This window comes from Periophthalmus magnuspinnatus, chromosome 21 (assembly GCF_009829125.3).
Source record: "Periophthalmus magnuspinnatus isolate fPerMag1 chromosome 21, fPerMag1.2.pri, whole genome shotgun sequence".
NCBI classification, from domain to species: Eukaryota; Metazoa; Chordata; class Actinopteri; order Gobiiformes; family Gobiidae; genus Periophthalmus; species Periophthalmus magnuspinnatus.
In genome coordinates, this window is record NC_047146.1 from 12,726,049 (window position 1) to 12,744,352 (window position 18,304).

Genomic DNA, 18,304 nt, shown 5'->3' on the forward strand with positions numbered 1-18,304 from the left:
AAGTGTTGACATACTCAAACACAAAGGGGAGATTATAGAAGTTCAGATAAATGTTCAATAAAAACAATACAAATAAACAAAAAAAGCCATGAACAACACCAATACACTGGTGGTTCACTACTGCTAAAAACATGTATCACACCAGAATGAACCAATGAACACTACGTTTGCCATTTTGTATCTTAAATCTCTATTGGTTTAATATTAGGGTAAAAAAACAGCAGCACTCATGAAATGCTAAATTATAACCTTTACTTACTGCTAAAAGATATTGAAGATATTAATTATTTCATACATTTTGAAAGCTTAACAGTAACAGTAGCAATAGTAGCCCAGTTGACAAATGGAGGTTGCCGGTTCAAATCCCGCTCTCGACAGAAGCAAGAGATTTCTGACCTGCCCTGCACCACAATTGGAGATGCTTCTGTTTAACCTCAAAATGCACATGTAGTCTCAATTCCTTTTTACATACATTTACTTTCATTCGAATAAAAAAAAAAATCCACATTAGCACTAAACAGCCCTCACACATAGGTCTACTGATTTCTCAAAGAAGCAGGGAGCACTTCCTGTATTGCCACATGACATCACAAGGTGGAACAGAGTGTTTCATGTCAGACAAGAACTAAATGAGAGTAAAAAAAATCATTGCTGGATTAAAAGGAACTATTAACCGGGACGAGGGGGTCTTTTTGGTCTCACACACCTCGGATACGGTTCTTGAAGCAGTCGGGCTACAGATGGCGCCATCGTCCTGCCTCCACTGATAGGAAAACGGCGCCAAAACCTGTAAATCAGCTGACCAGACACGCCACAGCAACATCACGTGACCACTCTGAGGAAGACGCTAGTGAGCTATCAGAAAAAAACAATTAAAACATATGTAAATAAAATAAAACAAAGAAAAACAAAACTCCAGGTGCGTTTTTGATGAGAAAACACCATTATAACATAGATAAGAACATAAGAGCGTAATATTGGCCCTTTAACCCAATGGAATGTCTTTGTCTGCTCGCGGTATGGTCTCACATTACACAGCGGGTCCTCTGTTTCGGTTTGAGTGAACAAGCCCATTCTCAGGACCATAATGGCATGTCTTTCAGAGGGAGAGACAGTTGTTTTAAAGTACAAAAATCAATACAGTGGCTGCAGAAGACGAGGGAGCAAAATCTATCGAGACGAATCGGCAAGCTAGCCAAGAGACGCGTCCCTGCTCCGTCTCTGATTGTAGAGATTATTTAAGGGGGAAAAAAAATTTAATTGGAGGCGATGGCTTGAAGTGATTGGCTGATCTCCCCACAGGATGACCTCAAGTGTTATCCTCGCAATGTTTGGAGAAGAGTAGTGGACAGAGCGCGCCACATGTCCTACATCGGGCTGATTAGATTAATAAATCCAATCTCCTCATCCCCATCCGCCTCGCCACGTCTTGCCGGGTCTATTTTTATGAAACGGGTTTATGGAGGATCATCATGTGGAAGTATTTCTCATTATTGACTAAGTGAACTTGACATTCGGGCGCGGCGATGGCATACGCTGGATGATCATCGACTGAAATGAAAAATGGTCAGCAGCAGGCACATAATGTTTTCTGAACGAGTCTGAGCAAAATGGATTTTTCTCGTTTGATAGTCTGTTATTCTATTATACGTGTCTATGGGATGGGTTATGAGAGTATGAGGTATGTGCTTATGGTAAAAGTGAAGGCATTGGCGCTGTATCGCAATATTTAGTACAGATTTAGTTGACAGATTTTAATCCCAATTGGACTAAAAATGTCATTAACTGTTTGTTTTCTACCTGGGTATCACTCTAAAAGGGACTGTGACGTCACCCGAAGCATTCAGTTGCAGCCAAATGAAGGCTAGCGGTATAGCAGCTAACGTGCAACCAAGACCCATATATGGAAATCCGGGTGTCCAACCAAAGAACCAATCAGGAGCAAAGTGTTGAAGGTACTCGCCCTTTCCTGCCTGGGGGAGGGAGCTCAGCAAAGAGGCAGGATGTCATGATCCGCACCGTCCGCTCCTGGTTTTCCTCCTGTCCTGCTCTTTCCCTCCCCCACCTACCGGATCTGGGCTGGGCTCCTGGCTCCTCCTGCGCGCACCTGCAGGCCATCAGCGCAATCACCACCACCTGCTGTGTATAAGAGGAGCCAGGACTAGACACTCGGCATGAGATCGTCTGCGTTTCCTCACCCTGTCTGTCCTGTCGTTGTCTGCGGGATCCTACATGTGTCTTCACCTCCTGTCCTGTCTTGGTCTCCGCTTGTTTCCTGTCACCTGTCCTGGCTCCTTGCTTGCTGGATTTCTCCTGCTCGGTCCTTCCTGTTCCCGCGCCTTGTCCTGTCGTGCTCCGGCCCTGGATGTCTCCTGCCCGCTCTGCCCTATGCCCGTCTGGTCTGTCTCCCGCTACCTACGTCCCGTGTGAGATAAATGAACTGTCTGAACTGTCTTGTGCACTAATTGTAAATAAACACCGTAAATCTGCCCCGAGTCTGCACTCTTTGGTCCGCTACACCCACCGTCACGACACAGGACCAATGTCAATCAAACCTGTTGCAAACGCTAACAGCAGATGAACTCAGATTTAGGGACAAAATAGCAAAATAAAAACACCAGGATGATGTAAAGTGGTTTAAAATGAACATTTGAGACTAAAATGACAAGCCTCACACTATATCGCAATATTTAGTACAGTTTGAGTCTAGAGTACATAATTCTTATTTCAAATCAACAATATCTGTCCTTGGGCAAGACACTTCAATCTACTTGCTAATATGTAAGCATTACACTGGTTTATTTTTGATGGTCATAAGCAGAGGCAACAGACACAAACAAACAGGCAACTTGACAAAAAATCTCTTCTCAATATCCAATTTCATGTTAATTACACTGAGACTATCTTTGATTAAATTCAGCAAGGTTTTCATTCATCTTTATTAGTCATAAACAAAATACCACAATTTCAGATATTTAATTTGAGAAGTTTTGACTAGTATAATTTCTGAATTATATGCAAGAGGACAAATTGCACTTGTTCCACAGTCAGATAAATTGACTCAAAGTGAGGAAACAAATTTTGAAACTAATCACAAGTATCAGTCATTTAAAACTAAGTGAATAAATCCAGTGAGCCCTGCAAACCAATAGGGGCCCAATTTTGGATTTTATTAGGATTATTTATTATAATTATAGTTTCTTTTGAATCTTATTTTGGTGAAATGTTTACTGGTCACGAAAAATCTTTTGATTGTAGTTTGTAAAATTTGAAGCCCCCAAAAAACTTGAATGGACTGTTTTTGGTTCTTGTCCAAAATGAAAACTGGTTGGATCAAGATAGAGTCCCCGAGAGCTGCTTCTATATGGTTCTCATCCAACAAAATGCCTTATTAAGATTCATATGTGACATCCTTAAGTGTCCTGTGCCTGACTTTACTTTCTTCCAGTCTTGATAAATGCCTTTCACAATATGCAACGTAATATATAAGCAGATTTTTGAGAAAGAAAACAAGACTTTTGATCAGTAATAAAGTAGAAGGCAAGACAAGGCAAGTTTATTTGTATGGCACAATTTGTACACAGAGTAATTTATCATTGGTCATTGGACAAAGTGGGTGGAGTTTAGTCAGTACCATGTGCAAAGTATTGATTATGATGATCCAAACAGCTGAGTGTCTCTCATGGTTCAATATTAAAGCGAGAAAAGATTCAAACTGGGCGGGACAGTTCAAACTAAAACTTGTTCTACGCTCAAAGTTCAAAACGGGGGACAGCACTTTTAAAACTAAGACACGTAGAGCAGTGGAATTAAACACTAAATCCACTTTTTCACTGCCAGCCTGTATTTATGGTAATTTAACAGCAATGTATATGGTTTGTAGTCATTTTTGGCAACTTTATAGCAAACTCGGTCAATTTGCAGCTTGGTCAAAACTGTCTAAATCTCAGTTTGTGCTGCCTTCAGTGGCCTCTGCAATTTCAAGTAGTTGCTGACATCACAAAACACTGTCCTGATTACAGCCGGGCGGAGTTTGAAATATGGATACCTGTTAGACCAATCACAGTGTTCCTCATATGTCCAGACCCCGCCTCTCCTCTCTCCTCACTCTTTTCTTTAGTCCACTGCCCAGATTTAGCCGCTCTATTTGAAATGTGGTTGCGGGCGGAGTTTAAGTCCCACTAATCAGAGATAGCAGATATATCTTCTGCTTTAGTTATCTCGCAGTACATTAGTTCTCCTGCTTCTGTCCTCCTCTCTAAACTTTCTCATGCAAACAAAACATATTTTTCTTGCATCAGAGTTCTGCAAACCCAGTATCTCTTTGGAGTCGTGCATCTTGAGGACTCATCTGTGTACGTTCTAATTTACCGGCCCGTGCGTGACATCAGCTCCCTCCTCGTGTGTGACTGGAGCAAGCTTGGACCTTCACCTCCTCCTTGTTATTCTCCTGACAAATCCGGCGTGTTGAACAGATAAAAAGAACAACAACTCTTAAGTCGCGAGTTTTTGAATGATAACTTGAATAAAGTCCTCCTCAAACTCCCATTCAACTAATACATACATAGATAGCACTACATTTTTGGGAGTGAAAGTGATATGCAGTAATTGCTTCTTTTTAATGACAATGCTGTTATGTTTCCGAGTGGATCTGTGAAATAAGGCAATTAAAGATGTGGAACAGGCGGTTTTAAGTTCCGGCTGGCTGGTCAGTCAAAACTAATAGACTTATTTTTTCTTCTGGTCCCTAATGAGAGTGGGTTTGCAGACTGGATGACCCGTGTCCTCTTGCACTCATAATGAAAACACAGATAGACTCGCACCATTCTGAAACCAACCTGGCATTAGCAAAGATGAAATTTTGGAACAATATGAAACATGCAAATCGGAATGTTTTGCCAATCTTAAAAAATGCTGAACAATTTGAGTGAAACAACAGTGATTATATTATAAACAGCATTTGTTCAAGCATGGTTAAACTTTACTAGCAAGGTCCACGCTATCACAACAAGTGGGGGATTTGATTTAGTATGAACTGAAATGCGATGGACTGATGGACGCTGAATGCGCAATTGAGGAATAAACAAGTCGATATAATCCCTCGTTTGTCCAAGAGCGCTGCATCGTAGAAAGGGTTTCAAAGTTAGTCATTTTGGGCAGTGTATTTGAACAATTTTGGTTATTAATGGTTTTCAAATGTCAGAAATGTCTTTTTAACGTATCCAGTCGACTACCTTTGAAACTTTGTACCATTGGCGCATAAGCAAATGCAAGTTTCAACACTGAATCGACGCTGAATGCCCAAAGCAGATCACTTTCGTACCCAATTTTGAACATGTGAAGTGAGTGAACATGTTTGAACACTGTCCCACTGATGAACAATTCTCTGAGACAGTCACAAGCGGTAGTTTTTGAGCTCTACCCACTTAACCCATTTTTTCACTCTGATATAACACCGTGACTAACAAACAACCATCCCAGATAATAATAATAGTAATAGTAACCTCTTTCTACAGATTTAATCCCAGTTGGACCAAAAATGTGTCATGTGTCATGTGTTGCTATCATAAAAGTCGACTGAGGGAGTGTTCAGTTGCAGCCAAACGAAGCCAATTGAGGCTAGAGGTTATAGCGGCTAATCTGAAATCAACACCCACATTTGGAAATCCAGGTGCGCAACCAAAAGAACCAATCAGGAATAAGAAAAAAAGCCACCTAATTGGTCTGTTATTAACTTAAAGCTTGATTTAGGGTCAAAATAGCAAACTGAAAACATCAAGATCATGTAGAGCGGGTTAATACGAACACAAGAAACACACCGAAATGACGAGCCTGACAGCAGCAGTTACAGAGAAAGGGGCGACGTTTTTTGATAGAAAGTGAATTGGTGCCAGACTCAGATGGAACCACTTGGGAATTGATGTTCACTTCCTATTTGGGAAGCTTTGGCTGGCGGGATAGCTATGTCAGTCCGTATAGAGTCCATGGTTATCACACAGCAAAACGTCTTAGAAAATGCACAGGCAGTATCCTTCAGTCTCATTTTCTTTGTTAATTAGCAAGGCGTTTATTTATCTGAACTACTGAACCACTTTAAACTGTAAATAAGTAAACTAAAAGAGATAGAGGACTGATACAGAAGCTTTTAGTCTCACTCTCTTCCACAGTAAATCCTCTACATTGAAATCATATTTAGATTCAGAGAGATTTTTTTCCTCAACAAATCCACACGCCAACGGTCCATTGATTCAATAAACATTTCATTTCCGTTCATTCATTTGTATGTGCGAGTCGTTGTCGTATTCGTCGCTCACTTTCTCTAATTGGGTTATTACAATATCCCTTTGCCTGTTGGGGGAAATCTCTTCTTCTTCTTGTCTATCTTGAGTTTGTTTTGACGAATGAATCAAAGACAAACACTTGGAGGCAGATCAACAAAAGCAGCGGCGTTAGCTCGGTGGGATGGCTCACTCGGAAGGCTCTCGTGACGGCCGCGCTGCTGTTTTTAGAAGCTCTCATTTGTACAGTGGAGCTACCGAGTGATAGATCCTCCTGCAAAGAACACAGGCTTAATGACAAAGAGGTATTCTGCCTGGAACTGAAGCCGCTGGACAACATTATCGATTCACTGGAGAAGCTGAGACAATGGAAAAATCATCAATGGAGATATTTAGAGGACACTTGGGGAAGAACAAAAAAGGTCACCAAGAGCCAGGAGAAAATTGAATTAGAAAGTGGAGATACTGAGTCAGGATTCTAGGGATAATGCAAGATCGGTTTGCTGTGTGTAAACAAGAAGCCAGCTCACAAAGTACAGGCGAGGTATACTTTCTTTTGATGAAGGTTGAATACTATAAATTGTGGGTGTTATTTTGTGAGTGACTTCAGCAGAACCGTATGTAATATTTATGGTGAGAGGCACAATCACAGACTGCATAAAGAAGTGGACTAAGGGAGTGTGACGTCAACCATAGCGTTTATTCCAGTCAAATTAAGCACATTGAGGCTAGTGATTATAGGAGCGAATTTGCAGCTATGTTCCATAATAGACATTCTGACTGCGAGTATCATATCACCCAAAGAGCCAATCTAGAGCAAGGCTGTTGAAGGTAAAGTCCTTTCCCACCCGCATCGCTGGTTTAGCAGGGAGCAGGCAGTCAAATGATCAAACCTGTTGCTGGTGCTAGTGGGAGTGACCTCAGGGAAAGAAGGCGCCTGATTTGTTTGTTATTAATGTTCATATCTTGACTCGGCTGGCCTGGGAACGCCTTGGGGTCCCACCGGAGGAGCTGGAGGATGTGTCCGGGATGAGGGAAGTCTGGGAGTCCCTGCTGAGACTGCTGCCCCCGCAACCCAGCCCCGGATAAGTGGAAGAAAATGGAATGGAATCTTGACTTACAGACAAAATAGCAAAATAAAAATACAAGGATCATGTAGAGCGGGTTAATATGAACATTTAAAGACCAAAATGACGAGCCTGACAGCAGCACTTACAGAGAGAGGGGTGACAGTTTTTCAATAGAAAGGCTCACTTCCAGCTCCATCGAACCAGAGTCGAACCAGAGTCGATGGAGCCAGAAGTGCGTCCATACTCACTTCTTATCTGAAACACAGTGACTAGCAGGTTAGCTATGTCCATTTATAGAAACAGTCTATGGGCACAATACATTTCAGTAAAGTACAGCACTATTTGTCACACTTGAGGGCAGTTTAAAACTAAAGACTAAAGCAATATGTTGAAATGTCTGCATGTGACAAAGGTGGTATGCTAGACACTTTTGAAACATTAAAAGATTCTATGGAAAAGTCGTTTAAGAGAAAATATTACAAAGATTTATCAAATAAGATTACCCTAGCTCAAATTGAACTCATACTGCAGTTCAATGTATTTTCAGTACTGCTCGAAACAAAGAAAGTACACTTTAGTCACCTTTAGTGGCAAAAGGGAGTGGGGCGGGATAAGGTCAATAGTTATGTGACCCAGACAGTCCCAGTTTTGAGTCCTGTGTCCCCTGTCCCAACAGATTTATCCAAAACTACTGATTTGTCGCAATTATACAAGAAAAATATATTATATGCCAATTTTTGACCAATTTGAGCCCCGCCAGTGGTAAAAAAGGGAGTATATTGTCAGTTGTTTAGCTAAAATACTGAAAAACATGCTTGAAAATGAGCATAAGGCAAAAAAAATGCACCGACAGATTATGACCCACAAGTGAGTCAAGAATGCACTATTTTATTTACATAAACCATTCCAACCATCTGAACTCAGCTTTGTGTGTGTCCCAGTTGAAATCAGCACAGTCCAGTTTCTTTTGGTTTACACCTCCATTTAAATGTCTTTTTTCTTTCTTTTTTGGAAAGGTAAACCAAACAGTCTTTGGGTTTCCTCATGCCATATGCTTCTCTTTGGATGAAGTACAACACGATAGACCCATGCTACCTGTCCAAATGAATCTATAATGAAATATATATGCGGTTCACTAATTTAGAACATCTTGGGTATCATTCAGAAACTGCAAATATATACTTCTGTGGTTGAAAAGGCCAAACTTGAACGTACCTAAATAAAACAATGGTTGCAACAGATCATCGACAAAACGTTGATTGGGGCTGCCGATTTCTTCCGTCTAATTGCATCACATTGAAGAAGGAATATATTTTTAGACCTGAATCCCAGGACAGTTTGGCCACCATTGATTCTCAATAAGAGTGGCTTTCAGTATTAATTCCATGCGATGCGGCTGTGGAGTGGAATTCTAGCCCCCTTCTCGTGTAGTGTTTACAAAAGAATCACGTTTAGAGCATGGACTGGAGATATCAGGCGGTGTTTGTGGATCTATTCTCAAGAAATCAAACTCTATGAATGAAATAAAGACGTGAAATTGGAATTGCAAGAAAAGAAACAGGAAAAAAAAACGTTTGAAAATGGCAACCGATGAATGTTTTTGTTAAGAAATTTAGAAATAAAATAATATACCAACTGGAAATAGATGTTAAATGACAAAACTATGATGTACAAAAAAACAACTTTGGTTTAATCAATGTGTGCAATACTGTGATTGTTTTTACTTTAAAGGTACAGTATGTAGTTTTCTGGCGGTGGCACGTCACCTGCATGATGCCATAAAAATACAAACTTAAAACCATACTTCAGAAACTTCTCCATGGTGATAGATACGTCAAGAGTCAGGTTTGTGGAGAAGGAAGCCTATTCAGAGAAACAAGGCATGTTTTTCTATGATTTTCAGTGCAATAAACACAACCAAAATGAAAAACTCTTGGCTAAAAAGTTATATACTGCGGCTATTTTGATAACATTTTTAGTTCAGTTTGGGGTATGGCTAAAAGGTAGAGTTTTTCATCATTATTTATGCCTTTTATGATTTTGCTGATAATTATTCTGTGTTTTGGGCCTCCAGATGTCCTTCTTCCTCCTGGGCCAATACAATTTTCAGCCTCCACATGGAACAGTTTGTCAATTGTCTCGAAATAAACTACTGAACTAATCTTTTTTTTTTTTTTTTTTTTTCGGCTCCATGTTGTTTTCCCCTTTATGTTTGGTATGCACATAGCGTGTAACATGGAGTCTAGCGTGTCCATGATGGCGGTCATGCTTGAGTGAGGAGCCTTATTGGTTGGCTGAGCGTTTTCATTTGTAGCTTCAGAAATTCAAATGAAAAATGTTAATACAGAATAACACAAGTGACAGATACCTTAAATGGTTATATATAGTTCCCCCCATAGTAGACAGCTTCTATAGTAAAAAATGTTACCAAGCGCAGTATGAAAATGTACCACAGGTTAGGAGCAAATGATGATGCTTTGTCTGGAAAATCTTAGTTTGGATTCACTATTATGCTGAATTCTAGCAAAAGCAAAGGCGTTTTAGATGTGTTGCTATGCTGAGAAGAGACTCTGAGGTATTTGCTATAGAAAAAAGAGGCTGGGGAGGTTGATGGTTTTACTGCTGCAGTGTAGATGGTGTAGAAAAGTGTTGTAGCACAGAGCCCCAAAATAAGAAAGCATTTAAAGCAGACCTGTTATGCAAAAAATGTCCTCACCTGAAGTTGCATTTGGAGTGATTCGTGCATGTTTGAGCACTCTTTAATTGCTTATTTTCAAGACGCCATATTGCCGATCAATTCCTGTTTTCACCGCCACCAGGATACGCTCACTTCTTTGTGCTTACTTCACTCTCCAGTTTCATTTTCTTAATCGGTCATATGAGTAGGATTCTGTAGTGTTGTGTTGTCATTTTGGTACAAATGAAAAAAAAAAAAATACTGCTCTCTAGGATGATCTGGAGCTAATCATCAGAGGTGCCGACTCTTTGTTGTGATGACGTTTACGGCCACGTCAGCTCCAATTGGGCACCGTAGTTTTCTAACGTGGAAGTCAGTGGATTTGTTTGTTTTATTAAGTTGTTGTAAATACAGGTTTGAACGGTTAATGGAGGGAAGGAGTGCAGGCTGTGATTTGCTGACAGCTACATGTGAGGTTGGAATTATCTTTCAGTCTTGGTTTAATTTGTGTTTGTGCTTCATAAACCATATGGCGCTCTAAAGCTGTACTATGTAACTTTTTATGTAGTGGTGATGGTGCCACTTTCTGATCTCCATGCAGATGTTATTGCTTTGTGTGGAATGTTATGCCATTAAACTGAACTATCTTGCATTTATTCAAGGATAGGTGTGCAAAAAACCCAAAAACATCCTTACTGTGAGCTCCTTTCCTCTACACAGATCTAACCTGCAACTTGGCCTTGAGGTGTCACCTGCATCTTGTCTCCATGGAGATAATTTCACACTATGCTGCATACAAGAAAGGTTACATAATGCACCAAAACCTAATCCATGAGTTTCAAAGTGATGACAATCTAGCACCATTTCCATAGCAAAGTCCATATAAACATGTCACCTACAGGAAGCTTAAACCCATGAAATGTGTATCTTTTGTCCCTATGTGTTCAGCATCGCCTCTAGTGTCCTATCCCATGTGCCCATAACTCCATGTGGGCGTACACACCACATCAGCTTCTCTGTCATCCTCTGATCTATAAAACACATTCTTTTTCCCCACGTCCCTGTGTGCTATTGAAAGGATAAATCCACGGTGTCAGTGGGCGATGGATGAGAGGTCATCACTGAGTGTTAGCACCTGGTGACCCATAAGAACAGCAACTAAATGAGGGGCATTTGTAACTGTCCGCTGCACACAGAGGCCAGGCGCTGGAGCTGTGCTGTGTGCAAAATGACACCTTTTCACAAGCTCCCGACACTGCACAATCAGGTCTGAAATCATACGGTGAGGACAAAGAACTGTACGGGAGCTGTGATTCAGAACAGGAGAATGTGTGGACAAGCAAAGGCAAAACAGAGGCAAAAAGTTATGGCATGGTGGTTTTAAGTGTCTCTGGATTTTGTCATTGACATAAATCCAAGTGGTACAAAGAAACAAACTATCATGAATACAAGACTTTTTTGGTTGACTTCCTAATTTACTAGATTCATTTAAAAGGAGTTATTTCTAATCTAAAATATGTGTGAAAAAAACCCTCCTTCGTTCAGTGTACTGATAAACACTATACCTGAGTGTCTGGATATATTTACCTGTGTTTAAGATAAATATATAGATTTAAATATATATATATATATAAATATATAATATATATATTCTAAGTTGTTTTGTTGTTGTTGTTTTTTTAAATTCTGATCTACATTTGTACACAAATACATTCAGTATAATTATATATGTGGCATGTTGAGGGAATTATTTATTTCCTTATTCCTTATTTTAGAGCAGGGAGCTGTTGGCATCCTTCCAAATTTGGCGCAGTTGTAAATGACTTGTGTGTTTAATGGGAAATTGCTTTGTTGAGTACAGCCCCTCCACCACCTCAGCCCTTCCTCACATATTTGATAAGTTAGAGTGGGATGATGCCATCCTCTTCTCTCCTCCTCCAAAGAGTCTGTGTCTTTAGCACCACCAGGCAACAGTGCGAGCATCACTGGCAGAGTGGAAGTGCGCAGGAGCCAAGCGCAGAAAACCACCACAAAAAGCAGCTTGTGGATCTAATTCTTTTCGAATCTGGTCGCTTTAAAAAGAAGCCCCGGGAGAAAACGGGAGAAATGCCCGGTAACTGGCGTCGATGCGCGCGTCTGAAAATGACGACAGTGGGACAGTGAATCTCTTCCTTCAGCCTCAGCTCCAGTTGGTCATATTTTACTGTCATATGCTCGGATGTATACACATCACCCAAGAGAAGCACGGACTGGAAGAATAGTCTTCACCGCTCCAACGCTCAGGGCCAGAGGAAGAAGACGCACAAGTGCGCGCAGGAGCATCTCGGCGAAGCGGCAGCTCTTTAATTACGCGTGGATTGGGCTCGTTTATGGCGCGCTCTCGGAGGGATTTGGGGGGAAACTTACTTAGTGCGTCCTGAAGCGGTCGATAAAGAGTGAAGGCACAACCTCCTCGCTACGATGAGTAATTCTCCTCAACGCAGTAACTGGTAGACGCGAGAAGAGCTGGACTGCGACTGGCGCGTTTGGATACCTACCCCAGCCTCTCCACCGCTCTATGGCTGCTATGTTCTGTCAGGCGCACTCCCGCTGCTGATGTTTCATGGCTGTGCGCAGCAACAGTAGCGCGGGGCGAAAGAGGACGGTGCAACGAGACTAAAGACAGTCAAGACACTGCACTTTATTTCTCCGGAGGAGCATTGCGCACGGGCTGCACCAACTACTCACACGGACTTTCCCTGCGCTTCCTGCCTTACATCTTTCTCATTTCTTTCGCTGCTGTCATCGTAGTATGTCTGCACTTCGAAAGAAATTTGGGGACGATTACCAGGTAGTGACCACTTCCTCGAGCGGGTCCGGCTTCAGTCAGCCTCCACCGGAGAAGAAGAGAAAGAGACAGCGCTTTGTGGACAAAAACGGGCGATGTAACGTCCAGCATGGGAACCTGGGTGGTGAGACCAGCAGATACCTCTCAGACTTGTTCACGACTCTGGTGGATTTGAAATGGCGCTGGAATCTCTTCATCTTCATCCTCACCTACACGGTGGCTTGGCTCTTCATGGCCTCCATGTGGTGGTTAATCGCCTACATGCGGGGGGACCTCAACAAAGCCCACAACGACCAGTACACGCCATGTGTGGCCAACGTGTACAACTTCCCTTCAGCCTTCCTCTTCTTCATAGAGACCGAGGCCACTATAGGCTACGGCTACAGGTACATCACGGACAAGTGCCCCGAGGGCATCATCCTCTTTCTGTTCCAGTCCATCCTGGGCTCCATCGTCGATGCCTTTCTGATCGGATGCATGTTTATCAAAATGTCTCAGCCCAAGAAGAGGGCCGAGACACTGATGTTCAGTGAGCACGCCGCTATCTCCATGCGTGATGGCAAACTAACTCTCATGTTCAGGGTGGGCAACCTGCGTAACAGCCATATGGTCTCCGCACAGATCCGCTGCAAACTGCTCAAAGTAAGTACTCCCAAGTAGCTCTGACTGCACCCCGCTGCTCCCTGCACATCAGACATAATTGCATACGGCAAATGTGCATATTCATTTCCATATTCTGTTAAGTACATCCACACATAACTCCTCTCTCCACAGCAGCAGTGGCCTGTTGGTTGGTTATGTAACGCACTAACAACACACGAAAGAGGGCCCTAAGTGCGCGTCTATCAGGACTTTTTAATGAATCCTTGTCCCCACACACTGCTCCCAGCCAAGTGACGGGTGACAGTGGAGAAAATGTGCCACTTATTCCTGATCATTAGGCCACGTTGGTTTCCCCCATTACCTCAGTCAGCGAGCTCCTGCAACTTTTAACAGCCCCCACACGTGTCAACACTGCGCACCATCCGGATTATTCATATTTTATGTATGTGCGTAATGCTGTCACACTCTTTAGGCATATGGTCCGCGTCCAGGCACAGCAGTATGGACTAGTGCTGGAATAGGATCACACATTGCAGTCTGACACCAAATGTATTTAAGATATAGTCTAATTAAAGGGACCTATATGCAATCAAACCTGCTAATATGCTGCTGCTAATATGTTGCCACTAATAAAACTAAAAGTGATAGACCACTTTTTGTAAATTGAACATGTCCTCCTGTCAGGTGAGTGCCAGGAGCAGGAGAAAAGTAGTGATCATTTCTGAAAAAAAGTCCAAAATTGAAAATCCGCAAATGTTGAACTTAATATTTTCAACCCTATTTATCCAATCACATCACACAGTCCTGCAAAACAGTAGCACTAGAACAAGACACCAAAAGTGGACAGAACAGAACCTGTACATTAAGGCTATATTTCAGTGGCTCAGCTGGTAGAACGAATGGTATAAACTTGAATAAATCGATTTCCAAAATGTACTTACTTAACTACTTAACTGTAAACATATTAATTTGAATGCTGATTGTTTATTGAACTATTAAAGTCAGTGCTTCGGGTGTTTTCAAATTGCTGTACAAATCCAATCCATTATTTATCACAAGTACCCCCATGAGTTTCTCGCCTTAATTTGCATAATATTCCTTAGACTTACCACTTTCACTGCTGAAGGACCAAAACTAACATTTGTATTTTGAAGCGATTTTCAATCATTCCTCTCACAAACTACAGATTTTTTACCACGACATCATACTAGGGGGTGATTGGAAGTGGGTTTTAGCACCAGCTGAATCTCATATCACAAAAATGACTGACAATATTATTATTATGTTTGTCTGGAGCCCACTGAAATCTGTGTCATACTGCAATTTTAGTCCGTACTTGTCAATCTTTTCGGCCTATTTTTGCGAGTATAAACATAACAACAAAGGATTTTTTTTCAGATGTCAGATATAATGTATGAGATTTGTGTACGTTGTGACAAAATATACCAAAAGGGGGGAGTCAACGGCAACTTCCCCCATAGGAACAAAATGCCTGCTTCTTGTGTGGTGGCTAATATAGGAGAACACATACACATCTAACAGCACAGATGGCCCTCTTCTCATGCAGTTAGCAGCTAGCCCCCGTTAGCCACCATTAACAAAGCAACTGTGAACAACACTATTCGAAAAAGCAAAAGTGCCACATTTGATGCACTTTTTCCTCGATTTCATTTGAATTATCGACGGTTGCCATATTGTCTTTTTGACAGCTCTTCAGAATTTCAGAATTATACTTGATTGGGCTTGCGATCGAATGTTTGTTTACATGGATGAATGAAAATTTGAATTACGGCCAGGCAGTTTGCTAAGCGCCAAGTGACAAGAACATTTGGATCGGCTAACTGAAGTAGAAGTAGCTTTCGCCAACATAATCTTTAAAGTATGTAGCCCGTGCTCTTACTGGTTAAAAGAATACTGCAATTATAACTGAACCTGGGTTGCCCGTGCCTTAACCTGCAGATAGAGAATTATTCTTAGTATATAGACCTCCAGAGTTTACTGAGCTATAGAGGCTGCACTAGCACTGGTTAATGATTGGCTGTGGTTGCTGGGATTTAGGTAGTGACGATTCAGATCAGAGAGAGAATCCTTTTAGGTTTAAACCAACTGGATTTCAGCACTGAACCCGGCAACGCAAATGAGACTCATTTGCAGGTGCTGGGGTTTAGGCAGTGGCTATTTAGATCAGAGAGAATCCTTTTTTAGGTTTAAGCCAACTGGATTTCAGCACTGAACCCGGCAACGCAAATGAGAGTCTCACGTGAAGCTTCTGCGTTCTGATTGGATAATTGTCTTGAGGACCAAAACACCAAATTATGACATAAACAACTCGGTTACCACATGCAGAGTTTTTTGTAACTAAGAACAAAACAGCATTGCAGTTGTTATGAGTAAAAGCTATAATTGATTTGAACATGTCTAGCTTGTATCTGGGGACACTCTTAGGTCATGTTTATCGAATTTAAAATCAAAATCTTTCATGCAGTTTCTTTAAATTAAACATGCAAGAATCCCACTTTCCACAAAAAGCAGTTACTGTACCACTCCTCAACACAATGACAGAGAATAGTATTGTTTTGTTGGCTGATTGCACACAATACAAATGCATAATAATGATTTGTGTTAATAGATCCTTGTATTGATTTATTGTCAGGGCTTATTGAACATATTTAATGTTCACCTTATGGCTTCTTCTCACCATTCGCACATGAAGCTTTTTCAGTCTAATACCTTGAGTGCTAATACCTACATGTTGTGAACCTGGGACGATGAAAAGCAGCAGGTCAGTCCCAGCAGAAACAATACATAAATTATATAATCTGTGTTCATTTAAAGAAGTGATCAAATACTGTGTTAGGTCTTATAATTAGAAACCCACATATAGGCCTGTCACGATAATTACTATATCGATTTCGTTCAATATATGAAAGTTGGAACAGTATACTTTTGGTGTCAGTATTTATCATGGGATATTGGGACATTTTTGTTTATTTTTTTTGGCTATATGATAAGATTTAAGCCGTTAAAGGTTGAATTTATTACCTCTGTGACTCTTTGCAGATTCAAACTAAGTACTAAAGTGTTTTGTTCTGCTTTTTATTTATTGCAGCTCATGTTTTTTTGGTTTTTTTTTTTACAATACTGTAGATTTATAGTCTATATTTACTTCAGCAATATATCGAACGTCAATATGTGTTATCTTGACCAACCCACATGGACACATCTGTTGATCATTCAGACAATATGAACTCTGTGATCTCAAAGGGTGACATTATACTGATCACTGATGTCCTGTTGATTTTAATGTGTGCAAAACTTAGTTAAATCAAAAACTTCAGTCCGTTAGTTGATCTCCAGTCCTTGTTGTCATCTGTGAATGAATAGGTGTTTGTACAGAGTAAATTGGCACATGGGTTGAACTACAAAGTATCTGGTTATAAGATGACCACCTTAACAACTCAAGGTGGTACTTAGCTATATTTTTTGGAGTCAGTATTTCTTGTGTACATTTTTTTCCTTTTTTTTTTGGCTATATGATGAAGATTTAAGCCGTAAATAGTTGAGTATATAACTTTTATGACTCATTACCGATGCAAACTCAGTACTAAAGTGTTTAATTTTACTGTTGATTTATTGCAGCTCAGTGGTGCAAATGAGTTTTAATATTATCGTTTATCATCTACATTTACTTCAGCGATATATCGATCTTTAGAACTTGTTATCATGACAGACCTAGTGGAACTGGTTTGCTATTAAATTATGTTTTAATTCTTGACACTGTTGTGAGCAATATTAAAAGAGAGTTTTTCTTTAGCTGCCTTTGTTTCCTTGAGCCAGACATTAATCTCACCTGTGCTCGTGTATTGGAGCGGCCAGTGGCACATTTGGCCCATGAGTCGGGCTGTGGCTGTGCAATTAATTCAATTTCACAAGTTTACATGTGGTTTGGAGCATATTTCAGACTTTGGAAGCGCATTTTTTGTGTTTAATGGCACTGATTAAAAGTCTATCGTTTATGTTCATAAAATTAGCATTCAAATTAGTGTTGAAAGCCATTTATTGTTTTTAATGAGGAGTGAAGACGTTTCGCTGCTCATTCAAGCCGCTTCTTCAGTTCTGGTCAGATTACTGGTGAACACTGCCTTATATCTATGTGAAGGGAGAAGCTGAAACACACTTACTAACACACTACACAACGATAAACAATAGGTGTGTTAGTTTCAGTGTAGCTAGCTCCTTCCTTTTTGTCCAGTTGACAGATTTGCTTTTACTAACACAATTATAGCATTTCTTTCACCTAAAATGCCACAACTTCCTTTGAACACACCCCCATGTTTCCCCTCTTACCTCCTCCTCCTCCGTCCCACTGACTCTCTGTCCCTCCCGTCCTCAGTCCCGGCAGACCCCAGAGGGAGAGTTCCTTCCTTTGGACCAGTTGGAGCTGGATGTGGGGTTCAGCACCGGAGCAGACCAGCTCTTTCTGGTGTCTCCACTCACCATCTGCCACGTCATCGATACCAAGAGCCCCTTCTACGACCTGTCCCAGCGCTCCATGCAGACGGAGCAGTTTGAGATCGTGGTCATCCTGGAGGGCATCGTAGAGACCACAGGTGAGTAAGGATTTTGGGATTTGTTGTTTTTTGAAACGGTCGTAGTGGTATTTCTTTTCTTGTTCAAGTAGATTTTTGTCAAAGATATTATGGGAGGGTATCTATGTTGTTTTCTCCCATTAAAATATATTTTTTAAAGCCCCACTGCGTAACTTTTTAGCCAGAAACTAAAATACATGCGTCCTTATTATGAGCAGGCTTGCATCTCCACAAACCTGACACTTTTTTGACTTGGAAAT

General features: G+C 41.0%; 1 protein-coding gene across 1 annotated transcript; it reads left to right on the forward strand.

The window, feature by feature from the left end:
• The first annotated feature begins 12,024 nt into the window (after positions 1-12,024).
• On the forward strand, positions 12,025-18,073 carry LOC117389851 (G protein-activated inward rectifier potassium channel 1). Its single transcript, XM_033987576.2, has 2 exons — positions 12,025-13,494; positions 17,849-18,073. Exons 1-2 carry the CDS (start codon positions 12,817-12,819, stop codon positions 18,071-18,073), a joined length of 903 nt encoding a protein of 300 aa, XP_033843467.1. The 5' UTR covers positions 12,025-12,816.
• The last annotated feature ends 231 nt before the right edge of the window (positions 18,074-18,304 follow it).

Bases quoted from the DNA above. Each gene is read 5' to 3' on its own strand.
- LOC117389851 (XM_033987576.2), top strand. From the start codon at position 12,817: ATGTCTGCACTTCGAAAGAAATTTGGGGACGATTACCAGGTAGTGACC. The intron at 13,495-17,848 runs GTAAGTACTCCC...TCCCGTCCTCAG, and splicing joins TCCGCTGCAAACTGCTCAAA to TCCCGGCAGACCCCAGAGGG.